Source organism: Hippocampus comes, unplaced genomic scaffold (genome assembly GCF_001891065.2).
Source record: "Hippocampus comes isolate QL1 unplaced genomic scaffold, H_comes_QL1_v1.1 scaffold124, whole genome shotgun sequence".
NCBI classification, from domain to species: Eukaryota; Metazoa; Chordata; class Actinopteri; order Syngnathiformes; family Syngnathidae; genus Hippocampus; species Hippocampus comes.
The window spans coordinates 2194792-2221000 of record NW_017805075.1 but is presented as its reverse complement, the minus strand read 5'-3'; the positions used below and the strand labels follow the sequence as shown (position 1 = coordinate 2221000).

Genomic DNA, 26209 nt, shown 5'->3' with positions numbered 1-26209 from the left:
GGAGAGAGAGAGAGAGAGAGAGAGAGAGAGATAGAGAGAGAGAGAGAGAGAGAGAAACACGTTAATGAGGCTGCCACGAGTCTGCCAGAAATATTGAAAGAGCTTTAAGAATTTCTGGCAAGTATTGGCTGTTCAGTACATGTCAAAAACCATCACCTGTCTGCTTCACATGTCTAAACTTGGGGGGTAGGGTGGCAGTCTACAAAACAACAACAACAACAACAAAACACACTTGAAATCTCCTAAACGCTTTTGGCAAAATGTGTTACGGTTTGATGAAGCCAAGCAAATGTTGGGCCATAATTCCAAAAGCTGTGGTTGGTGCTAAAACAACACTCGTCTTCACCAAATCAGCACCAGACCTGCAGAATGCTGGACATGTCACCGGCCTTGCGGGCAGCTTTTTTTTTTTCCAGATAAGTGCTGAGAATTTTGAACAGTTTCCAAATACCCATCAGTGTTATCACAAAATATTCAGTCTTCTGCTAGAAAGCAACATAAATCAATAAAGCCGGGTAAAGCCGATTAGAACAACTGAACTTTATTTCGGGTGTGAACTTTGGTAATTTTGAACACAGCCACTTCTTAAGAGGGCCTGCACACTTGTGCAACGATAAACATCTTTGCAATTGAAAGGCCCCATTAATGGTGGGAAAAGTTGAGAAATAACTGATCTATGTCTCATTATTTTATTGCGCAAAAACCTGCATTTGAACAGAGGTGTGTCGACTTTTATAGGCAGTGATCAAAATAAATGAATAAATTGCAGTGGATTTTTTATAAAAGTTTGATTTTTTTTTTCAACTTATACATTTTAAAGAATAAGATTCCCCCAGCATACTGTATGACAAAACACATTGAACAATTTGCACATAGAAATGTATTTTTCCACAAACAAATTCTTTTCATTTGAATATACTAATGAAAGTGTTCTTTTGATGTTTTTAATTTGAAAAAAAGGGAAATTCACAAGAATCCAATTTAAGCAAATTCAGAGAACTTCTTGTTTTCATGAAGAAATTGATCAATAAAAAAGCTTTTTTGCTTTGTGCAGAAGCGTTTTGAGAAGGACTTGAAAAGGATTTGGATGCGTGCTGGTCTGAAGAAGGCGCCAGAGGGATGGAGTACACCAAAACTCTTCATAAAACAACACGGAAACAGAAAGGACTGACACTCACGTTTTTTTCACACCAGACAACTTGTTCGACCATCTTCCCTGTTTTGTTGTTGCTGTTTTAAAAATAAAATCATGTTTCAACATTGAGTATCTGTGCAGTCCTCAATGTACTTGTGGTTTCGTTGAGCAACAGGCGCAGTTCCTCTTGAATACTGTAGGTGGCGGTATTGTTGCAAGGGAGAAGCATGCCTACCACAATTACCACAACTCCTTCATTCGGCAGGCCGTACTCTAAACTTTCTTGCTCGGAAAATTAAATTGGTAAAACATTTGTGAGTGTGTGATTATTAAAATCAAATACTGTAAATCATGTTGGTTTTGAACACACACACACACAAACAAACTATGTTGTACTGCGATGCTGTTTCTTCATCCACTCCGAATGTGTCGAGGCCTATTTGTGGGTCGCGTCAGTGTAGTTTGTGAACGTGTTCTGGTTTTACCCCTGTTCGGTTTCATTTGCTGCGGAGGCGGGGCGGGGCGTCTGGAGACTGCGATTCGGCATCCAGACGTGCTTGACGAAAACAAGTACACGCACCTCATAGAACTTGGTCGTCTCTGAACTTCTTTTGTCCCCTCAGTGCTCGACATGCACGTCTTTAAGACTCTACTGCCAGGTAAGTTCATTTTTCTTGCGTAAAAAAAAAGCAAATGAAATGAACCGAGGTCCATTCCAACTGAGATTCTAAACCGACAAGTTCTGTTCTTCGGTGTGCGGTGAACCGACAAGTTCTGTTCTTCGGTGTGCGGTGTTTTTTTTTTCCATATTTTTGAAGGAAAGCTAACAAAAAAAATACACTTAGTCAGAATGTTGCCCATTTTTGTACAACTTTATCACCGTTAGTTTTTACTGTATTATCTGGGTAAGTACTCCATCTGAAATGTCCAGTATGGCAGAACAAAGACTGGACATGAACTGCACATTGCCAAGAAAAATGAGTCGTCTTGGCCCAGGGGATTTTTTTTTTTTGGTATGGTTTTGGCCCAATGTGGTTCTTGTTAGATGAGGCGTGAGCAGAGGAGTCAGCATTTTCAAGCGCCCCTCATTGAAATGTGTGTCGCTAATGAGCGTTTCCCCGCGGGTGCCGAGTATGTGGAACTGGGGGGCTCAACCATTATTTCTTTATTGAAGTAACTGTTCAAAGGATCCTGGGAAGATAAGGGACCCCCTCGTCATGCTCACACAATGAAACAACTATCATTTCAACCCATAAAGGCTATAGTTTTTTCCAACCAAAATATTTACCGCCAGTTTAACAAAAAGGTCCTTGTATAGCAAATTAACCCTTTTTAGATATGACTCCATCACCACTAGCTAGAAAGGCTGCATTCATGCAGGGATGTCAGTTTTTTGTCATACTGTACGTCATATTAATATCAGAGCTATTAATTGGCCCAAAGCTAAGGTTGATAGGAGTAACTGTATGATTTTAAATATGTACTGTTCAGCAGGTATTCTCCGATCAAGGTCCCAGGGGTCAGCGAACCGTACCTTGGGGGTACTCAGCAAAATAATTGTATAATTTAGGTAATCGGTGATGTCATGAAATTGCTAAAAGTGCCAACCTTCAGGGCAGCATTGTGGACTACTTGTGAGCGCAATATCTGCCTCACAGTTCGAAGAAGATTCAGGTTTTTAATCTCGGTTTTCCTCTCTGGAGTTGGCATGTTCTCCCTGTAGGTTTAAGACTCGGAATTGTCCTTAGGTGTGAATGGTTGTCTATATGTGCACTGTGATTGGCTGGCGACCAGTCCGGGGCATACCCAGCCTCTGGCTCAGTCAGCAGAGATTGGCCCCAGCTCACCCTTGACCCTCAAAAAGCGGTGGCCTATAGAGGAATGGATTGATGGGTGTACTGTATTTGGATGCGGTTACAGTTTTGAATAATGTTATCATTTTAACAAAAGCATTTCTGTTGCTAATTCTATAACTCATTAGTTTAGGTGGGAAAAAAATATTTATGAAGATAAATCACGTGTAATACTTGGCTTCCATCCGCATCGTTGTGAAAACATCCACAGCAGCCGCTGGGGGGGCCTTTGTACTTGTGTCTAAATGTGCAGCTGCACAGGTTTTTTTCTCGGTTGCTGTGATGTGGCAATGAGTAAACGTCTGACACAGCCCTGATATCCATGAATCACACAAAATGTGCAGAGGAAAGGCATACTTGTTATTTGACTCGCACATTTTGGCTTCACCGCAGGGGTGATGTTTATCTGATTGCTGCGGTCGCAAATTGTCACCAGGTTTAAACGTCAAATAATTGGCAAATGGTTGGTTTTGGTGATTTGAGTAACGCATTGTTAAACCAACCTCATGACTCACTCTGGAGAGTGCAAGTGCCAAATTAAAGGTGCTGGGATGAAACACTTAGTTTTACCTCTACCTCACTAAGCCACACATGGACTTTTGTCATCTGCCAAAAGGCTATGGTGCAACTAGCAACCAACCTGCACTCAAGCAACACTGACCACTGTGGGTTGTCATCAAACTTCCCAGCCTTTTCAATGTCCTGCTTAAAAAACACCCAACAGCACATACCAGCATGGTTTTATTGTGTTTTCGTGCCGGTCTTGCTGATGTCACCATTAGGCCCAAAACAGCAGCAGCAGCAAAACAAAACAGCCAAGATTGGAACAGTCAAACCTTCAGTCACTAGGCAACCCATGCAAACAACTGAGCCAAAGCAATATGCTGTTGTTGCCCTGCTGGTAGCTGGTGACACCACCAAGACACCAGCTGGTCAACCTCGCTGCTATCACCAAGCTGGTGCAGGGTCCCACCACCCCATTTGCAGGTTCACTGCATTTATTGTCCTCTGCTGTACGCAATGGAAACAACTCAGTGAGGTTTTTGGAGTTGTTGCAGCCAATCCTCTTTTTGTAGTTGTTAGAAACAAATTCATCTCAGGAATAGTTTGCGTTTCAATGTTCTCAAAGTAATCTGCCCATTCAGTACACTGTGATACAAAGTAGTGTTGTCAGGCAGACACCCGGGTGTTGAGTGCAGGCAGAGGCAATAAAACAGCACCACCAGATGCCGGCGGCAGCCACGTACCTTCTTCATCCCCTAAAGATCGCAGATCGGTGACGGGCCAGCAGAAGCCCGCATGAATAAAGCTGCTGTGGGCATCTCATCCACCTCTGCCTCAGTAAACACACTCCTTTAGTAAACAAAACTGCCACACAAAGCCGGAAAACACAAACGGAAAAAAATATATTTGAGGAGAATATTTCTGACCTCCCGTCAAAAGCCGCCTCCTTATTTTGCCGCAGTTTATTTTTTTCAGCCAAATCAATTTGCAGTGTCTCTTGACTCCTAACTCAGGTCAAAATGAAGAATGAGAGGCAAAACTGATGCCACAGCAGGAAAGGTTTATCCTAATTAGCCTCTTTCTGTGTCTGTTGCAGTTCTTGCTGTGCTCCTCCTGCCAGAAGGTAAAGCAGTTCTTTTGCCAGGAGCTCATGTTTGTCATGATTGGTGTTCTTAGGCTGTGTGTTTGTGTCTGACATCAGCATGGGCTCAGAGGAGCACCAACAGCAGACTGGGTGTGGTGGTTGAAGCCCAGAACATCACGCTCCCTATCGGGAGTACAGCCGTCCTGCCTTGCCACAGCCCTCGCATGCTGTGGACCCAGGACAGACTGAAGGACCGTCAGAGGGTGGTGCACTGGGACGTGATGCGCAATACTCCCAAATACTCGGTGGAACGGGTCCTGGATATGTCCCCGGGGGCCCGCCTGAGGGTCTACAACAACTTCAACAAGGGTCGCATTTCCATTCCGGGCTCTGCATTCAAAGATGGCAACTTCTCCCTAGTCATCAGCAGTAAGACTTGGTCTCACCCTATCCCCTCATCCCTCCTTTTAGTGGACAATTGATGGTGTATTAGGCCACTAACCTTACCTAATATGTAATACAATTGCCCCTGCATTTGATTCGTTTCATTTTCAGGATACATAACTCGTTTTCAGTTGAAGTCGAGCAAAACTTGTGCAAGCTTTCATGGGTCACCTAAAAGGATGTCGCAGGCAGGCCTACTGGCCCTGATTTTGACACCAGTCTTAGAGACAATCATTTATATTTGCAACTCTAGGCAAGTCACTCTTGAGCATATTCTAATATACTTGACCTGTTTTGAACTCTGAGCTGAAATGGTGTACTGTTAGGCAACAGTACTAACCATTCTGCCATCACAGCATTTCATTATTAAAGACCCTGGAAAGTGAAAATAAATGTCATCCATAATTGGCGCACCAAAGAGAAGATTTGAACAGCCCTCCTAAATTTGAATGATTCAAAATGATCATCAAGTCTACCAAATGCAGCTTCAAAATGGTAAAAAAGAATCAAGACATTGTCTCCACTCTCAAATGCTGTGGTTTTGTCCTCTTAATTCGCTGAAACTACGCTCCACTCATCAGTCAAATACCACTGTTACAACCCCAAAAAATGGATGCTACTTTGTCTGGCCTCGTTCGTTCCTACACATTAACTACAAACAGCTATATGTTTGAGTCGCTAATAATATGTTCGCTTAAAGCAGCGGTGAGTAGAATACAGTGGACCAGCCCAGCCTGCAAATCATGAAAGTCCATGGATAACTGAATTGGAGGGGGAAAAAGGGATTTTCCCCAAAATTATTGATTAAGTGCATACAAAGTTCTGTACCTTGTGGCCAGGAGTCCAAAGTATGTCACTCAGAATCGTTTTATGTGGTGGCTGATGGGGCCAAACATGCTGCAATTATTCTAAAGCTGCAAACACAGGAATGACAAACAAAACAAAAAGGACTGGTCCATCCCTTTTGGTCACATCCCCACATAGTACCGCACTTCTAGTGTGAAGGGTCAACTTGCAGCATAGTTCTCTCTCGTAGCTGTTTGGGGCGTGGTGTGTTTTTGCTATTTGCCACTTTTTTTTGCAGTTGTTTATGTGTGTGTGTGTTTGTTTGCATCGTTTCTGTGTTTGTAGCGTTCAGCTTTTTTGCCCCTGTAAAAAAAAAAAATCTGTAAATCTGATTTGTTGAAAAATAGTATTTAACGCTTTATCTCCACAAGTGAGTGCTACATAGTTGTCCGTTATCTTCAAACATGTCTAATGTCTTTTGAAACAAACACTACTTTTCGGGGTATTTAATCTGTATGAACTGTGGTATCTTCTTCCACCAGATGTGGTGCAAAGTGACCGAGGAGTATACACATGTAATCTGCACCATCATTACTGCCAGAATCAGCAGTCGGTTCAAATTCAGCTCAATGTGACCAAGTCAGGTGAGAGATGTCCATCGTGTTGTTGCGTTACGGTTGGAATGCGAGCAGGCAAAATCATGAACAGTGTCTCACGCTTGGCAGCTAACAAGGAGAAGCGTTACTGGGATGGAGAGAAGACCATTTTTGTGGTGTTGTTGGGAAGCTCGGTGGCGTTGCCATGCGTTAACCGGAACCCCCTGTGGAGAGACGGTCTCCAGGAGGACCAGCAGCAGGTGGCCCACTGGGACTTCCAGCCCCCGGGGGTGCGTCCAGACAGAGCTGACCGCTTGGTGGACCTCTACGCTTCAGGAGAACGCCGGGATTACGGGCCCCTCTTTGCCGACAAGAAAATGAGCGTGGCAGAGGACGCGTTTACAGTCGGGGATTTTTCGCTGTCCATATCTGACTTGAAGCCGGTTGATAAAGGCCTCTACTCCTGCCACCTGCACCACCACTACTGCGGCGTGCACGAGAGACGCATCTTTAGACTCACTGTGGGACCTTCGCTTCCGTCAGAGGCCACCACAGCATCAATGGCTTTCCACAATGAGGAACCCGAACCAAGTAAGCCTGTCACAATTGAAAGACCCTGGAAAATGAATTTGGAGAATTTTTTCTAAAGAGGGATGTCTTCATCACACTTTTTTGATTTTCAGGTTCTGCCCATTCCGAGTTGCGGTCCGAAACCTCGGTAATACAAATTAAAAAAAAAAAAAAAAAAAGAGAGCTCACATGGAATTGGTCTACATTCCTTACCTAAATATGTACAGTATAGATGCTATATATATTATCATACATATTTACATTTATATTACATGGCCCAATACACCAAATCAGTGCCAATTGCTTTTTGTAACGCTCTCAAAATAAAGTTAAATCTTTCTTTGATACGCATATTGAACAATTCAAAATGTGTATTGGTCCATCTCAGACATGTTTTATTTTACGTCTTTTTTTTTTTTTTTTGTACTGAAACTCTTCATGGGGTTTTAGCATAAAATTTGCAAATCCATTCACTATAGCCATGACATTTATACGCACTAAGTGCAATACATATCAACATGCAGGACACTATAAAAATTCATTTTCATGAAATTGTGTCATGCATTTTATCCATTTTATTTCCCGGCGATGCAAACAGAACTTGTCACCATAGTATTGAAGGACCCTTTCAAAGCTGGCAGACTCTTACTGTTATTCTGACCCCCCCAAAAAAACAAAAACAAAAAAACCCAACAACGTAATATTGTGTAATATAACATGGAGATATTACTGCCAATTTGACATTATATTTATTCAGTAGCTTCTAATTATTTGGTCACTTTGTGATCTATCACATTTCAGAAAATGAAGAAAACCGATCTTTTTGCCTGATACCCGTTCAGCTGAAAATTACGTGGTCACAGAACAAGACATCCTTACTTTTTAAACATGGTTAAAGATAATTGCTGAAAACATGCAAAGACTGAGAACTATGTAGGACTGAATTTTTGTGATACATGGCTCTATTTTTGTAGACCGCACATCTGTGGCGTGGCACAAATGCCCTCGAGTCCTGATTTTAATGACAGCGCAAGCCTGACGATATTTTGTTTACCAATTTGGCACAAGACTCTCCACCAAGCTGGGCAGCCCAGTGCAGCAGGAGGAGTGAGAGAGTGTTGACAATGCGCCTGGGAAGTGACAGTCTGCTGGCAGAAAATCCTTTGAAACCTGACGCTTGCTCAGGCCACGTCACAGTACTGGGACAAGGTCGAACACAAATTGTTTCATTCATAAATATGTGTCAGTGCGCATCAAACCCTCTGAAATCATTGTTGAAATCAGTTAATTGAACACATCATTATGATAATTTTTATTGTTGTTATTATTGATACTATCGTCATAATTATATTTTTAAACTCATTCCACGAGGCAGCACAGCAAGGGGGGGGGGTCACACGAACGAGCACAGTTTACAGGGAATTTAACACATTTTTCTTCTAGGTGTAAGCAACGCTCAAGATTTTTCCTTGTTGGATAACTCCTTAAATGAGAAGAGGGGGAAAGCACAGCTGCAATTACGTTTACAGACATAGTTGGTCACTTAAGTCAGCTCACTCTTTGTGCCCAGTTTCTCCTGCAAGAGGAAGAGCACAGTAGACTTTAGAATAAACAAGAAAAAGAGGCTTACAGTGAATCATGTTTTTTAATGTCTCAGCTCATTTTCTAGACTAACTTTTTTCAAAAATTCCATCTGGAGACATTTTAACAACTGAGTAGGCGCCAGCCATCTAGGGAGTGCAGTGTCATTTCTCTCTACGTTTGACCCAATTTCCTACAAGTTCCAAGCATATTCAACTCTATCCTGACTTTGGTTTGTTATCCTTCGCTTAGCCGGGCTTCGGTTGTTTTCTCAGCTGATGTGTATTGGCCTCGGGTGGGGCTTGTTTACCAGCGGTCGACAGAAGTCTGTTGTATCTATTCCGCAACTAGACCAGCTGTGTCATGCGGGGGTGGGGGGAATATGCGGTCAGAGGGTAGATCCCCCGTGCCCTTTAACCAGTCCCTCCGTTCACATGTGGCCATTGACTGCCATTCAATCAGCATTCTGGTCAGTTCTTGATGCCCCGCTGCCCTTGGAGCGTAAAACGAACGTTTGCGCTCATCAGCACACCCGAAATCATCGGAAATGACAAACAAGAGTTTTTGCTGATTGAATCTGTCATCATAGATTCCTACAGATGATCAACGAGCTATCACAAGCCTCTTTCATCTCAAATCAAGCCACTTCCACATCACTGACTTGCAAATGATGCCTCCCTCGCCCACGGCAAAAACTCACTCAGCGCTTTTGGAGGACTGTGCTGTGTGTGAAGTCATCTGTACACACGTATGAGTATGGAAGGCTGACCCATTTGGGAAAATAAACCTTATTGCACCCGCCCTAGAATTGTAATTACAATTTGATTTCAAATGTCATTTGTTGACATATTATCATAACACCAATACAGATACACTGTCAAATGTCCTTTCCACAGCCTGAGGCTATTAGAATTCAGTTGTAGAATTTGCGTTGTTCGTAACACGAATGTTCGTAAATCGGGGAGCGTCTGTACTGTATATTTCAAGCGTGAAAGGAGGGTTGTGTGTACACTTTCTCGGGGAAATCTCTCTCTCTCTCTCTCTCTCTCTCTCTCTCTCTCTCTCTCTCTCTCTCTTTCTCTCTCTCTCTCTCTCTCTCTCTCTCTCTCTCTCTCTCTCTCTCTCTCTCTCTCTCTATATATATAATTTTTGGAATCTGGTTGATACAATCCAAAATTTAGGGGTGTGAATATGTATGCAAGGCACTGTATATATAATGCCAAAGCTGTAAGGCTACCTTTACAAAGTAATGATGCTTACTTTCGAGTGACAATTTTAATGTTCAATATGAGCTTTTATTGTTTTATGTACTTTTAGTGTAGCACTACACTGCATTTTAATGGTGCAGTGGTTCGTATAATCGGAACATAACACGAGAGAATTTTTCATAGCGAGCGTTGTGGTCTGTGAGTGCAACTATTGTCTGTCATTGCTTGCGGTGTTGAAAGAACAGCTGAAAGTCTGAAAGTCATTTCCCACCTAGAAAAAGGAAAACGGTATTGTCCATTAAATATGATGTAGAAAATTGTGAAAGGGAATTGCAAAGCAACATGCAGAAAGACACCATAAGAGAATTTGTCCCTCGTCACACTTTTCCTCTCCTTTGTGGTCATCCTGTCTGCTTTTTATGAGGTAGGGGAAAAAAAAAATTGTCTGGAAGTTACTCCTGGCGACAGGCATTTTGACATTTAACTCGATGCTCTCTGCTTTTTCTCTCTCTTTGAAAAACAGAAAGGGATAAGAAAAAGTCTTGAAGAGATTGAAAACAGTTGTGTTTACATACGATATTCATGGGGGAACGGGACGGGACCAAAGCCAATTGCGAAGAGCGAGGTCCTGCCAATGGCGGGGATCACCCAAAAAGTGATTAGCTCAAGTGTTTATATGATCCCCTCGTTGTCACCTCTTCACAGGGATCGAAGACATTGACAGTCCTCACGTGGTCAACGTCATCCTCCCAGAGCACCGAGGCTATTTCGTGCAGCATTTGGGCTACTTCCTGGCAACCTTCCTGCTTCTGGCCTTCATCGGTGTGGCAATCATTGTGCTGACTCGGCGACGTAAAAAGAGAGGTATCATCTCTTTATCATACAGCATACAGGACAAGACACTCAGTGGAGAAGCTCTTTTGACTATTTGGATATTCTTTGCAGGCCTGGCATATGACCTGCGCAGATATGACGAGTAAGACTTAAAAGAGCTCCTGAAAATGAAGTCATTGTAAATTCAATGCTTTTGTTTAAAGAGAAACATACAAAAACAAAAAAACATGTCTGCGCAGGAGAAACGTCATAAATGAAGGACAGTGCTCAGTGGACTGCACGGAGCTGAAGCCCCGCAACCAAGAGCCACTGAATTCAGGTAGATCGTGTTCGGTGTGTCAAAGTGAAAAATAAGACTCCCGATTTTACGTGTGTGTGTGTGTGTGTGTGTGTGTGTGTGTGTGTGTGTGTGTGTGTGTGTGTGTGTGTGCGCGCGCGCGCGCACTACACAGATTACAAAAACAACCTCCTGAAAGAGAAAGACTTGAGCAAAGACTGCAACAAGGGTGAGCCGTCACAGAATACAGAGCAGTTAGGCCGCCTCAGCTCTCCAGCAACTAAACATTTGCATTGCCTCTCATTCCATCTTCATGCAGACTTTGACGGAATCCTGTGGAAGTAAGGCGTCTTGGAGATGCTGCTGGCAGGACCAGGGCAAACGATGTGAGAGAAGGGAAAAATGAAGCCAACAACGCAGAGGAGAAACACTTCCTCTGCTGAAACTCCACATAGCACAAAGCTTCTTTTTTTTTTTTTTTTTTACACCTTCAGTTTTGGTTTCATTGCTTGCATTTCAGAAAATTACAATCACTTTTATTTGATATTTTATTGTTGATGCAGAATATGAGGTTTCATGCAATTGTTTTTCCTGTTGCGATGTGGTGTAACATACATTATATTTCATTTTCCAGCCTAATTTAGGTGTAAAGTGCATGCATGCAGAGCTGCTAGCTCACAGCTCTTTTTATACGATAGATGCTTTTGTCATGTTTTTTTTTTGCATAAATTCTGCTGTATTTAATTTTTCAAGTTACTTTACTGTATGTGGACAAAATCACCAAATGTTGTGATACGTTTTGATGGTACCATCCTTGTGTTTATGTATGGAAATTGTTTCCCACTGTGTATACCCCACCCCACCCCAAAAAAATATATATAAAATAAAAAACATGTTCAACAATCGCCTGTCGGAATTAGTTTTTTTCCCCAACAATACCAGTTTTAAATAAATAAAATGAAATCTTGCTCTCATTGATTTGAGTGCAAAATGTTGGCCGTCTGTGACAATTGACCACTCTGAGTGACTGTTAGCTGGTGAGTCGGTGCATAAGATAAAAGTAAACTACGAGATAGTACACAAAAGCAAAGAAAATTGCATTATCTATTTAATTAAGCTCATCATAACGTTTTTGGGGTGTTTATTTCGACTTGATCCTGTTTGATTGTGTGTGTGATGGGCATTGTGGATAGGTGTGAATTTTATTTCATGAAAGCCTGACTGTGGATGCCATGAGAGAGAATGACGCACGGACGCACGCAAACATGTACAACCACGCCTCAGTAAGGCGTGTTACCCTTCCCTCGCCACCCCACTGAAAAATGTCTGACAAAATCATCTTTTTTTTTTTTAATTTTTTTAAATTTTTTATTTATTTTTTTTTAGAATCTTTATTTGAACAAGTTATAATACTACAATTCTCAACAAACACAAAACAAAATGAACATGTTGTTAATACATATACATATTACAAACATTGAAACAAAAAAGAAGCCAGGGGATTTTAAACAAAAATTTCAAATAAGGAGCATATAGCCAGAGTTTTAATAGCTTTCTTGTTTTTAGAATCCATAATAGAACTTAGGTACTGCTTTACTTCTGTTTCAAAAATTAAGAAAAGAGGTTTTAAATTACTCCTGACAAAATCATCTGCATCTCGAATGCGGGAAATGAATGAGGTCATTCACTCATTCCGCATCGAATATGGCGGCGACGCAGACGTACAAAACAGCGATCTAGGCGTCCCCTATAGGAGAAGCTGCCTATGTGCGAAATCCCTAAGCCCACCACTAGGTGCCAGCAGCGTGTCGTCAACGGGGAGCTTGAAAGGCGAGTAAACGTTTCTCCCAGCAGCAAATGGCAAGGATGTGGGCTGACTATCCCTTCCTGTTTTACAGCCACCGGAGCTCCGTGGAGCAGAAAGACGGGCGGGACGCAGGCGAACATGTCGGGATCCACATTGGGCTCGTCCCCCAGGCGGACAGTCTTTGAATAGCGCGTGCTGCTCGCTGCTTTGAAGCGTAGCAGGCAGGCAGACAGACAGGCAGGCAGGCAGGCGGCCAGGCAGGCCTGCTTCTTGCCATTCTGTTGCAGTGTGCCTCCGCCAATGCTTGCCCTTCTCTCGGTCTCATGGCGGAGACCAAAATCATTTATCACATAGACGAGGAGGAGACTCCCTATCTGGTCAAACTCGCGGTTTCTCCGGACAAAGTCACCTTAGCCGATTTCAAAAATGTGCTCAACAATCGACCCGTCCACAGCTACAAATTCTTCTTCAAATCGATGGACCAGGATTTCGGGTGAGTGACCGCGATGGACCTTGTTTTGTTGTCGGTGGTTGTTGTTGTTGTTATTGTTATTGTGCCGATTGTCTTATTGGCCGTGTAGCGCCGTGCGCGTTGGCACGCTTCCTGAACACCTGCTCATTATTCCGGGCGGTCGTTCCAGTGCGCGGTGGACGAGCTGGACGAGTGTTCAAGCTCACACCAGATCCGTCCGTGAGTTCACGCACACGCGCGTTCTCGTTTTTTCTTGTGTCACATCTTTTGGAACACCGACTGCAGATAGTTCGGTTATAAGGAAGGGAGCACAACGTCATTATTGTCATGCATTATGAGGACATCTTTTTCTGTATTTTTCATTTCACTCTTGATTGTATTCTAGGGGGCTTCTGCTGATTTGAAAATCTCAAAGATGGATTTTCACTCGCAATCCTTGGGTTAATGAGAGAACGCAAGAGCCGAATCAAACATTAAGTCTTGTGTTTGAATGGGGGCCCCTCTCGATAATGAGGATCGTTGTGATCAGGTCTGCACTGGCCCAGGCTCCGACTAACATCCACAATATTCGGCCAGAGTGACTAATATCACGGGATACGTACGTTCTGTATTACAATTATACTGTGCTAGCAGCACTGTAATGAGTGTCTTGTCACGTCTGCCTCACCGCTCGAACGCTTGAGTTCGAATCTCTCTCTGCGTGATGTTCCAAAACATGTATGTTACCTTCACTGGAGACGAAATTGTCCTCTGGTGTGATTGTAAGTGTTGTTCGTGCCCCGCGATTGCTTGGCGACCAGTCCACGTTGCACCCCAACTCACCTGTCACCCTAATCAGGATGAGCAGTGGAGAAAATTGATCTTCTATAGCTTGCTTATCCTATTTTCTAACAGCGTTGCATTTTACACACTAGTTTCATGATGTACAAACCTATAAATACATTTTTCGATGAATGCTTCTCAGACGACGTCAACCATAATTGACAATTAATATGTTGTTTTTGTTTTCCACATGCAGCTTTTGTAATGTCTCGCTGGGCAGGTGTGCCCACAAACTATTGTGTGGTGATTGCGCACCATCCCACACCAAGCTACTGACATATAAAGTAGAAATGTATCAATGCAATAGTTTTTCTTATTTTAAATTAGGTCAAAATATCAGTAATTATTGATCGACTAATGTGAAATGGGTATATTATGATTCGCAGAACCCTACTGAGCTTATTAAGTTAAATATTCATTTTATATTTAAATTGACCAGTTAATTTGATCTAAGCAACTAGTTTTAACCTCTTATTTAAGGTTAAAGATTATATTTTAAAGTATTATGTAAATTCTGCCTCTTTTCTCCGGGTCCTTATTTTGAAGGGTTAAAAAAAAAAAAGTATTGACATTCAACTTATTATCAATATCGACTGACATGAAATACTTATTGTATATCATGATACACTTTTCAACCATATAGCCCAGCCCTAATATAATATTTTAATGTTTGCATTGATTAAGACTGTTGTGATGGCATTGCTGTGTTGTTGACATTATGGACAAATCCTCCACTTGACTGGCTGTGCAGCCTGGAGCATTTTTCGGCAAGTGCTGTTCAGCTTTGTCAGCTCTTGCTGTCAGGGAGTGACACTTGCTGAGTGAGGCACTATGCAGACACCTTCATCACGTTCTACATGGATCTTGTGTTTGAATGGGGGCCCCTCTCGATAATGAGGATCGTTGTGATCAGGTCTGCACTGGCCCAGGCTCCGACTAACATCCACAATATTCGGCCAGAGTGACTAATATCACGGGATACGTACGTTCTGTATTACAATTATACTGTGCTAGCAGCACTGTAATGAGTGTCTTGTCACGTCTGCCTCACCGCTCGAACGCTTGAGTTCGAATCTCTCTCTGCGTGATGTTCCAAAACATGTATGTTACCTTCACTGGAGACGAAATTGTCCTCTGGTGTGATTGTAAGTGTTGTTCGTGCCCCGCGATTGCTTGGCGACCAGTCCACGTTGCACCCCAACTCACCTGTCACCCTAATCAGGATGAGCAGTGGAGAAAATTGATCTTCTATAGCTTGCTTATCCTATTTTCTAACAGCGTTGCATTTTACACACTAGTTTCATGATGTACAAACCTATAAATACATTTTTCGATGAATGCTTCTCAGACGACGTCAACCATAATTGACAATTAATATGTTGTTTTTGTTTTCCACATGCAGCTTTTGTAATGTCTCGCTGGGCAGGTGTGCCCACAAACTATTGTGTGGTGATTGCGCACCATCCCACACCAAGCTACTGACATATAAAGTAGAAATGTATCAATGCAATAGTTTTTCTTATTTTAAATTAGGTCAAAATATCAGTAATTATTGATCGACTAATGTGAAATGGGTATATTATGATTCGCAGAACCCTACTGAGCTTATTAAGTTAAATATTCATTTTATATTTAAATTGACCAGTTAATTTGATCTAAGCAACTAGTTTTAACCTCTTATTTAAGGTTAAAGATTATATTTTAAAGTATTATGTAAATTCTGCCTCTTTTCTCCGGGTCCTTATTTTGAAGGGTTAAAAAAAAAAAAGTATTGACATTCAACTTATTATCAATATCGACTGACATGAAATACTTATTGTATATCATGATACACTTTTCAACCATATAGCCCAGCCCTAATATAATATTTTAATGTTTGCATTGATTAAGACTGTTGTGATGGCATTGCTGTGTTGTTGACATTATGGACAAATCCTCCACTTGACTGGCTGTGCAGCCTGGAGCATTTTTCGGCAAGTGCTGTTCAGCTTTGTCAGCTCTTGCTGTCAGGGAGTGACACTTGCTGAGTGAGGCACTATGCAGACACCTTCATCACGTTCTACATGGAGTGTGTGTGTGTGTGTGTGTGTGTGTGTGTGTGTGTGTGTGTGTGTGCTTGTGTCTGTTTGTGCGCGTGTGTGTGTGTGTGTGTGTGTGTGTGTGTGTGTTGAGAGAGAGAGATGGTTTGCTGACTATTCCAGGTTTAAATACTGTAGCAGTGCAGAAACTGACACCCCCCCCCCAATGTGGGGTCTTTTGTCCCGGTAAGAAAATCTGTCAGGCCTATGCTGAGGATGACATATTTATGTCAGTTTGTCATTCCACCACGAGTTGTCATCCCATAGCACGCGCTGGAAAGGCAACAATCCGAGCGGAGGAAGTATAGGAAGGCAGGCGGCGTCTCCACCCACCAGACGTCATCCATTTCCACTGCAGCCTGACCTTGGAAGGGAAAGAGGCTCTTCCTGGTGGCAGGCCAGGCTTGGGGTGTCTCTTTATCCTCGGTTTCCTGCTCCCTGGGCCTCAGGTGATCAGCAAGCAGGATTATGGAAACAAACAAAGCTCTCCGTCTCTCTCTCCATTGACAGTCGTAGCTTTATGTTGTGTATCAGCACGGTATGGGCCTCAATTGGACCAAGGACACTTTGAGTATAAATGTGCCTCTGAGTGCATTGCAGCCTTTGGGTCGGGCTTGTGCTTGCAGCGTATGGCCCTGGCACACCATGGAAGCAAAGGCAGTCAAAGGCAGAGAGGATGGCAAGTCTTTGTGGCAGCCATGCTGGCCGCGCCGCAGCAAGACTGCTGAGCAGAGGAGGAAAACATCAAATCCCTTGCAGGGCTGGATACTGTTTGAAATGTAAATTAGCAGCAAGTGCAAGGTCCTCTGTAGTAGAACCCCTGCCGCGCTGGAAGAAACAGGCTTTCTCTTAGGGGATCGCTGAAATATACTTGCGCCATTTTTTGACAGCTGTCAGAGTAACGGCCACGCAAAGTGTGAAAAATCAAACAAACGGCTCAACTTGTCCCTTGATTGCCATGGATGTGTCCCTCCACTTCCCACCGGCGTCCTAGTTACGCATTTGCATTCACATACATTATTTGTGCACAATTCATACTTCACTTGTTTTTGTTTTCACAACACCATCAATATTCATAAGGCAAGTCCCTTATTGAACGACCCACTTTATTTGTTCAGAGACTTCAAGTTGACAGGGTGAGTGTCATTGCCGCCGGTGTGCTGGAGTGCGCTTGAGGTCGTGCGGAGATGCTGGTCACAGAGGTGCTGCAGAGCCAGCTGCCTGCATTTGAGTCTCAGACAACAAGGCTGACTGTAGTTTGCCGTCAGCCTACCCTGTGTGCATCTCATTCATTCCAACAGCAAAACCAAGTAAGATTTGACAACAATCATGATGCCGTTTTGATAGCTGACTGAATATGCTTGCTCTGCGACTCCGAATACGATGGTCAGAAGAACTGAATGTCTAAAGAATAATTCATCATACTATCATCACTGGGGTTTTAGATTTGTTTTTCGTAATGGGTCAGGTTAAATGGTCTTCAACCGTAGCGTTTGTTGTAAGGACAATAACAGTTACATGCTTAATATCCACGTCTTAACGGAAACAGGTTTTCAAATGACAAACATATAAAATCCTTATGAGGCCATATTTCTGAATTGATCTTTAAACTTGCATGTGGATTTTTTTTTTCCCCATTTTGATTTTATTTGTTTTGGCTCCCATTGATGATTTGAAACTATTCAATGTGCTTGGGTCAGCGAGGGCCATCGGCAGGTTTGGTGTGCATCTCTTTGTAGGCCTCATAAAGGCTGGCCACAGATCTTGAAAAAATGGACTTGAAGGCCTAAATTATCCGTTCCCTTCAAAACCACTGGATCAAAATTTGTATGACCAGGCTAACATTTGACGCCCACACAGACTCTGTGAGCTAAGGCCCACCAGCGGGTGTACTTTTATCAGAAGCTTGGAAGTTTGAATTTGGCCTCTGTTTTTTATGAAAATGTTTTATTGAATTTGTTTTCCTGTTTTCTTTTATCTGCTGGTTTGGATCCCTGGTCCAAACAAAAAGCGCTTGCAACGCATTGTAACGGACGATGTGCAGCAAGATCGGAGGCCTAAACATCTAGCAACAGGGGGTCCGTTCTATTACAGCAGACAGCAGTCACCCTCTGTCGGCTGAACTTAAGTCGCTGCCATCACGGCACACACATTTTCAAAATTTGCTTACCAAGGGACAGCAATGGCTCCAAACCCCAACATTATGGCCAGGTGCAGGACAAACAGATGCAAAAACTCATTCTTACTTGTTTCCATTGCCCTTCTAAATAGTATGGGATAACACGTGAGTTGTGAGTTGTTGTGTCAGTTTGTGCGTGTGGATTGCTGGTGTTTTCTTGTTGACTGCCGACTGTAAAAGAAATTGCCCCTCGGGGATAATAAAGTTCGCCTTGAACCCTGAACCTTATCTGAACAAGTGAATAATCACAGTATAATGGAAATATTTCTCAAAGGGCGATACTTAGCTGAGTTGATAAAAAAGAAAAAGAATCGGAGAAAAAACAACAGAAACAAGCATATAATGCACCAGTAATTTTGATCGCTTTTATTGACCGGATCTCAAAATTCAAACTCTGCCCTCTTTGGTGCAAATGAATACATACACGATTGCTGATGTTATAAATATTTGACCTTGTCGGCATCCCCTGGCTGATGCATGTGGTAATGTACGTAACGTTATTGCTGTTTTCATGTGTGCTTGCTGTGTAACCAGGGTTTTTCCTGCATTCAAAATTGCTTGGCCGATTGATATCGCTCAACTCAGTGTAAAGCTCCAGCTGTGCTGATTGAGCTATTGATGTCCCTCTGCAGCAGTGATGGATTTTAACTGCAGTTGCAGTGTTGCGCCACTACGGAGGCGCTATATCAACATCTGTGCACAGGAAAAACCTGAAGCAACTACCCAAGAAGAAACCGATCAATCATGTTTTTTCCCTGCTACTTCCCTGTACTTTTTTGCATCCAAGCGTGTCGTGTCTATTAAAATAAGTTTCTTTCGTATCAAAGTCATGTTTATTATTTTTAGCATTGCAGCGATGGCGGGGAAAATCATCCACTCGCAAGTAGACATGTAGAAATTTGGTCTGAAACACTAGTGCTAGTGAGGGCCGGAATGCAGGACAGGATGAGTCGGTGAGGCTACATAAATCCGTTTACAATTAGGAGTATAACAATGCAACGTCAACGTGTACGTGATCGAAACATTATTTTTTTATTCGGATATCGGATATTTCCATATCGTCTTAAAAACACATGATCCAGTGGTTTTGACAAGCAGTGGCTAAATCAATTTACCTGGCTCTGGCATATTGAAGAAAGCCTGCACTGTTATTTATGCCAAAAGCACTGCACCCTAACACAGCAGGCAGGAAACATCGACAGGCTGGACACATTAAAAAGACATGAGGGGATGGCCATTCACAAAGCAGCAGAAGAGAAAGAAAAGTATATTAAAGATGGTAGTACCTAAAAACACTCAACTAATAAAGTTGCAAAAACATTATGTATAGTGTATTTTTTTTTCACAAATTTTATTTTTTACAGAAGCCACTGCAGTGTGCTATTGCAGCACAGGTGGACATGGACCACAGAGCACTTGAAGGCTGCTTCAGAATAATCTGAGTGTCTCAAACGAAAGTGGTCCCACCACACAAGCTATGAGTCCATCATTCTCCGATGCAAGTTTTAATAAGAATGTTTCAACATGCAAATAGTCATATTCTCATTGGAGCCCTTAACAACTTAAAGTTAAGAGTTACTCTTAAAGTAATTCCTGTCGAAGAAAGTGGCTCAGTTGAATTTCCAGAATACATGCACGTCATGGCGCATGGTAAGGATGGTACCACTGCCCTAATTTGAGCCAGGAAAAACCCTAGTAGCTGTTGCATTGTTTTCTCTGTAGACACTCATTAATTTACCCACCAGTTTTGCTTTTCATACTTGATTACGCTCCATAATATGCTTTTTTTTTTTTTTTGGTGCTTTTTTTGCCCTTTTGTTGTTCGATACTAGCCTGCAAAATCTCTGAGGTTGTGCAGAGCAAGTTAGCTTGGTGCCTAGCATTGCCACTGTAGTTCCCAAGCAGCCGGGAAAACATGGAGGATGGATTACTGTTGGATGATGCCACACATAAGGCGAGAAGCTCATCCACCTGTGCGGTCAGAAGCCATTTTCACACTGAGACAGATATGATGACCTCATCAATGAGCATTTGAGTCCAAATATACACCTGTAGGCCATATTCATACCTTCTACAGTGAATACTGCATATGCCATAAAACCCTTAATGTTGCTTTATAATTGTTTTGTGTTTAGATATTTGTTATATTTCATATATGTTTAGATAGTTGGCACACAGTCACTAAAAATGATTTATACATATCCTGTGGAATATTGAAAAAGCACTGATACTGTCATGGTACATGCTGCTGTAATTCACGCAGACGGTGCAGGCTCGAATACCGGTCAGTGCACCAATAGGCAATCGCTACCATTCCCAAGCCCGCAGAAAAATAGGTGGATTGAGTCACGAAGGGCCTAAAAACTGCGCCATGCAAATCATGCGAGTGCCTCGCTGTGGCCGTGATGACCCCTGACATGGAAGCTGAAAGTCACTTTGACTGTAGCCTATTAGGAGAAAAAAAAATCAAACATCGTTGAGTGGTCATAAAATAGTGAATCAGAGGTTTGCATTTGGTCAAAGTGGCCCTAAAAAGGTCTTAACTTGGACCTCCACAAACCAGCTGATTGCCTATTTGTCTTCAATTTGGAGTCTTATTGCTTCCTGTGCCCGCTGGCCGTGCTGTGTTGTTGTCTTATTGCCACTTGGTTGTCCTAAACCTGCAATGTTCTGAATATAGTTATTTTGCGGAGCTGCAGGTGAGGTTTGGTAACAGATGTTTATGGGATTAGTCATTCATTATGCTGAACGGCAGAATGAAGAAGGAGACTCGCAGCTGCTAGTTTGTTGATCATCACAACTGAACTGGTCGTGCAACTAGCAAGAGAGGATGCAAATACTCTCAACATAACTAGTCTGCACTTCCTTTGACTTTTTCCTGAGGTGGACACAGCAGCTCACCCAGCGGCAGCCACTTCCACAAGCCGCAAAGGCTGCGTTAGCGCCACTCCCTCCACAGCGTGGCTAAGTGTCTTCAGTGGCCGGGAAATTCTCACCAAGTGTTCGGTGGCTGCCGGAGACTGCCCGATGGTCGTGCCGTGCCTCTTCCTTCTCACGTCTCAGTGTGAGAGTTGCAGCTTGTTGTTGGCACGAACTGCCCTCGTCCACAGCTTTTGCACCAAGATGTTCCACCACTAGTTTTCGTGCATCACCTAGCGTCAACCACTGGTTTGACTGGGTTCAAAATTTTTAATTGGCAGTTCAGGGCTTAGCAACGGCTCAGATGTAACAGCCAATCAAAAATGAAAATTGTTCCGAGTTTTATGCGTCAGCAAGACCTAGCTGGCTTTGCCGAGCCGTACCAGTGCAGTACCATTTTTTGTGTATTTCTTATTGTTTTACAGTCATGCTCGACTGCAATCATAATTTAAATATAGCTGGTATCGGGCCAAAAGATCCTATGTCCAAATTTCCCATTTGTTCACAAGTCATTACTATTGGTCCGCTTGCACGTGGTGTATTCTTTTTGCATATTGCTCACCAATATACACATGGTGAAAAGGGCTTGGTCTTCTTTCTGATGCAATATCAATGGCTCATCAGACATAATGCTTTTTTTTTTTATACTTCCTGAAAGTGATTGTTATGGATGTGCAAGTTTGTGGCATGATGTCAGCGATACCTGTGGTTAGAAAGCAAAGCTTGAAGAGTCTCTGTGGTCAATGCAGTCAGTGAGGGGAGGAATCGATGATAGCCACAGCTTTTTTTTCTTCCAGCCAGCTTGCCATTTCCTCTTTGTGGTTATCCACTTTTTCCTTCAAACCTCACCTTGTTTTTGTGGTTTAATAAGAAATAATGCAATACAGTGTTTCCCCCAGAAAACTTGCTAGCCTGGTGGTAGAGAAGCTGACTGGCGTCATAATATATTTCCTTTTAGTCAGTGCACTGTATTTAGATTTTTTTATTGGTAGGCCTGTCACGCTAACAATATTTTTTTTCCTGACGATGCATTCAGACAGAAACTATTCGGATAAATGCTAGCGATGTTAGAGCAAAATAATGAAAGTAGATCCTTCTTAGGTGCAATCATCACAATTGATCTTAATTTTCCTTATTTTGAAATTCTGTCAGAAACATTAGAACAGGACTCCACGCTTACTATACATACATGCATACATACATACATGCATACATACATACATACATACATACACACATCATATATATATATATATAGAAGTAGGATTTATTGAAAAAAAAAAAAAAAGCAACAAAATGTGAGAGGGACGAAATTTCAAATGTGTTGTATTTTTCACATACAGCACATTTGACAGTAAAGTTGTACTTGGAACTTGATAGTCAGCTTTATTTTTTACAGTTATTATACAATACTGAACTATGTATACAATGCAGAGGCGATTGCTCTCAGACTGCAAGGGACGCTCAGCTTCCCCTAAAATGTCAAAAAGTAAGTGATCAAATATATGTGTGTACGTACAATTGTGTGGACATGTCATTGACGAAATAAACGCGACAACGCGCTCAACTTTTGCTCCGAATCAGCTTCTTATTACTGGTTATGACGCGACTCTCTTCTCATTCATTCCCGCAGCTTCATCACTGTGCTTTAAACTGTGTGGATGCTGAGCGTCGACCGCGCGGACGCTGGGCGTCTAGAGAGTTTTTAGGTTGTCCCAATGCATTGAAACCAGGCGAGTCATTGGATAATTGCTGGTTTTGTCCCGCCCATTGGACGCTCAGCGTCTCTGGGAGTCTATGGTCAGTGGGCGTGCAGAAGCTCAGCTTTTCTTCATGATGATTGGATGATCTCTCTGAGGCTGAATCTCCTTTTGAGTGAAAGCGAAATGAGCCAATGATCTTATGGTGAAGGCATCCTTTGCCTTTTCATTTTTTTTGGAAAGGAACGGAGAGTAGAATTCACGTATAAATAAACGGACACATTTTATGATGTAGGCCGAAATTGAGCTTCCCCTCCTTGACAGACCAGCATCCGCCACTGATACAATGAAACCAAAGACCAATAATTTGCAAAGGTAAATTTGGCAAGCTGTACAGAGACGAGGTGCGGAGACTGTTCACGTCGGTCAGTGCCTTAGCCAATCAGGATGCAGAACGCAATTCACTGTTTAAAAGCATTAAAAAAACTGCACTAAAAAAAATCCATGAAACAGCAAGCCGCAGAAAGTGAACCGCGTTAGCGAGGGATCACTGTATGAATGTGTGTGTGTGTGTGTGTGTGTGTGTGTGTGTGTATATATATATATATATATATATATATAAACAACTGAATTGTCAATTGAAATTTAAAACATACATTGTATGAGCTAATTGCATGCAACATCAAGTAAAATGTAAGTGATGATTTCACATTTCATGGAACAACTTGTGGACATGACTGTACACACTGTACTGCACAGTATAGTATAGTTTGAGTCCCTGCTGTTCCACTGAAGTTCTGTAGGTGTCAGTAGTGCGCTTTCAAACTGTTGCCAAGTGTCAGAACAAATCAAGAAGAAGGTGGCATGTCTGCCTTCTGTGGACTCAAAACATGAATCCTAAAATCAATGTTAACAGTGAAGCAAAGTGCCTCTCTCAACTGTGTGTATCTTTATCTGTGAAGAGGCACATATGTCTTCATACAATAGGCCCACATGCGCACGTGTGCGCACCCATACATCTTATGTTTACATAGTTTAGCCGGTTGTTCAGCCACTTTGAGTAGGTGCAATGAGGACAACATGTCTCACAGATTGATCGATAAGTCTCTGGTTCAACTGTAAGAGCTTACACCAAACTTGAGGCATGCCAGAAATTCCAGTGGAGATATGTCAATCATTGACACTGCTCCAGTAACGACAAAATGACTTGTCGCACATAATATAAGCTCGACTGCAACTGCCTGACAATGATCACGATTGTAAGTATACTGGCCCGCTTATCTCCATCGCACCATCTGCGTGTGCCTGGCAGCTGTGACACCGGCTGCAGTTGAACTTTGCCCCAGCAGGTCAACGGTTAACTGCAAGGTATTTTGCGATGGCCATTTACAGCCACTGATGAAGGTCTCAATGTGCTTTCTTTCATCCATTACAGTGTGTGAACCTACCTGTTTTTTTTCTTTTATTTTTCTTCATTTGTGTTTGCAGGTTGTGCATGCTGTAAGACATAAGCACGTCATCGTGCAATATATAAAAATGTCACGTAGACAATAGAACCCTCATTTTGGTGTGTGTGTGTGTGTGTGTGTGTGTGTGTGTGTGTGTGTGGGTGTGGGTGTGGGTGTGTGTGGTGGGGTTGGGATGTCCCATCACATGATCAGAAATCAGGCCCAATAACATAATTTTCAGCTAATCGGGATCATGGAACAAGATTGATTTTTAAAATCAAGCTAATGTTATTTATTTTTAAGGGCTACAAAGCAGCCAAATAATCCAGAGGTACACATATCTTGCCGAAAGAAAATGTATACATTGATGATACGAAACATTGCAACACAGCCGGAAGTAAATAGAGCCAGTGGGGCCACATTCTGGTAGTTATCGTGGGAAGCTAATGTGAAACTTGCGTCATGTAACAATGATAACGTCTGCAGTTTGCAAATATTTGTGGACAATAGGGCTGCCACAAACGATTATTTTGCTAGTCCACTAATCACAAACGGTAATCGCGATTAGTCAACTAATCGGATCATATCTTCAGCCTTCTAAAATAGCTGCCTGATTTATTTATTTTTTTGGTCAGAAAACCTGAAAATTAACATTCTGATGAGATTTATAAATAATTTCAGTATAAATGAATGATCTGCTTCACTATGGATGAAGCCGATGTTTAAGGCAATTTTTTCAGAACTTAAGCCATGAACGTGGCAAATCACAGCATACTGCACCAGCAAGCAGCTGCTCTTATATAAGCATTATCTTACAGCTTGAATTCTTTCAGGTATGTAAAAAAAATCATAATGAAGAGAATTATGATAGTACATTTAATTTTCATTAAACTTGCCACTTATACCAGCCTTCCTTGGGTAATCTAAAAACAAAGATAATAATGCTGATAGTACAATATTTGAACTTTTATTTGAGTACTGTTGCCTTTGACATTTAAAACAAAATTTGGGTCTATTTAAAAATAGAACAAAAACTATGCATTGTCCATCCATCCATCCAACCACAAAAAAGTGCATACCTTCGATGTCCGATAACAGTTAGTCATGACAGCATTGGCATACTGCATTTATGGTATTTTTTTTTCCTTAAATAAAGCTTTAACACTTACGGTATCCTGTTCATTCCTACTGCCAAGAGTAGGCGTAGCTTTTCCAGTGACATCAACATCAACGCTTACTACGCATGTGCGTCAACTCAAGCACAGAAAATGCAAACAGGGCGGCGGGAGCCACAGAGTCTCTTATCATAGGGGAAACATAACCGGAACAATAATACCGACTAGTCAACAACTTAAATTAGTTGCCGACTCTTTTGGTCATCGACGTCGTCATGATTAATCGACTAATCTTGGCAGCCCTAGTGGACAGTTGAGTGATTGCAATGACAACTTGTATACAAATTGAGCATTGTGCCGGGCGGATAGGATAGAGGTGGGTTGAGAACAACTAATTTAATACGCCACCCGAAAAAGCAATAAAGTGGGTCTGGAGAGCAAGCCCTTTATCGTGACTGTGCCTAGGTTCAAAACGAACCTTCCGATCAAATTTGTTTGTCTGCTGTGACGTATTTTTTTGTGCGCAACATCACTCTTCGGGCAGCGGAAGTCCTTCCTCATTCAAAGTGGCGCACAGTAGTTTGTTCACAGAATTCAGCATACACTCAGTTTTGAATAACTGAGAAACACATCGAGTCTTTAAAGCCCCATTAACTGATAGCACTGGAAATATTTATTTCCAAGGAAGACATTTTTTTTTGTTGTTGTTTTTTGATGTCACCTATAGTTTTTGGAGATTGTTTCATTTCGCTGTCTGTTTGCTTAGGTTTGCCCCACCTCAGAAATGTGCTTGGTTT

The 26209-nt window shown here is 42.2% G+C and overlaps 3 protein-coding genes across 7 annotated transcripts in view; all 3 read left to right on the top strand.

Moving 5' to 3' along the window:
* aurkaip1 (aurora kinase A interacting protein 1) overlaps positions 1–1448 on the top strand; it is a 4345-nt gene extending 2897 nt beyond the window's left edge. For all 3 annotated transcript variants that reach the window (XM_019865178.1, XM_019865180.1, XM_019865179.1), the window contains exon 4: positions 1055–1448. In XM_019865178.1, the coding sequence (XP_019720737.1) occupies positions 1055–1171 (117 nt within the window). In that variant the 3' untranslated portion in view covers positions 1172–1448. The remainder of the gene's footprint in view (positions 1–1054) is intronic.
* Positions 1449–1551: 103 nt separating this feature from the next.
* On the top strand, positions 1552–11775 carry LOC109512994 (matrix-remodeling-associated protein 8-like). The gene is made up of 10 exons (XM_019865176.1): positions 1552–1794; positions 4589–4615; positions 4694–5005; positions 6349–6450; positions 6532–6993; positions 10467–10625; positions 10707–10737; positions 10835–10914; positions 11048–11101; positions 11192–11775. The coding sequence occupies exons 1-10, from the start codon at positions 1767–1769 to the stop codon at positions 11215–11217; spliced, it is 1281 nt and encodes a 426-aa protein (XP_019720735.1). The 5' UTR covers positions 1552–1766; the 3' UTR covers positions 11218–11775.
* A 922-nt stretch (positions 11776–12697) lies between these two features.
* The window catches only part of dvl1a (dishevelled segment polarity protein 1a), a 37225-nt gene continuing 23713 nt past the window's right edge, over positions 12698–26209 (top strand). For 2 of the 3 annotated variants that reach the window (XM_019865154.1, XM_019865156.1), the window contains exon 1: positions 12698–13172. In XM_019865154.1, the coding sequence (XP_019720713.1) occupies positions 13003–13172 (170 nt within the window). In that variant the 5' untranslated portion in view covers positions 12698–13002. The remainder of the gene's footprint in view (positions 13173–26209) is intronic. The other variant, XM_019865155.1, reaches the window with a different exon arrangement.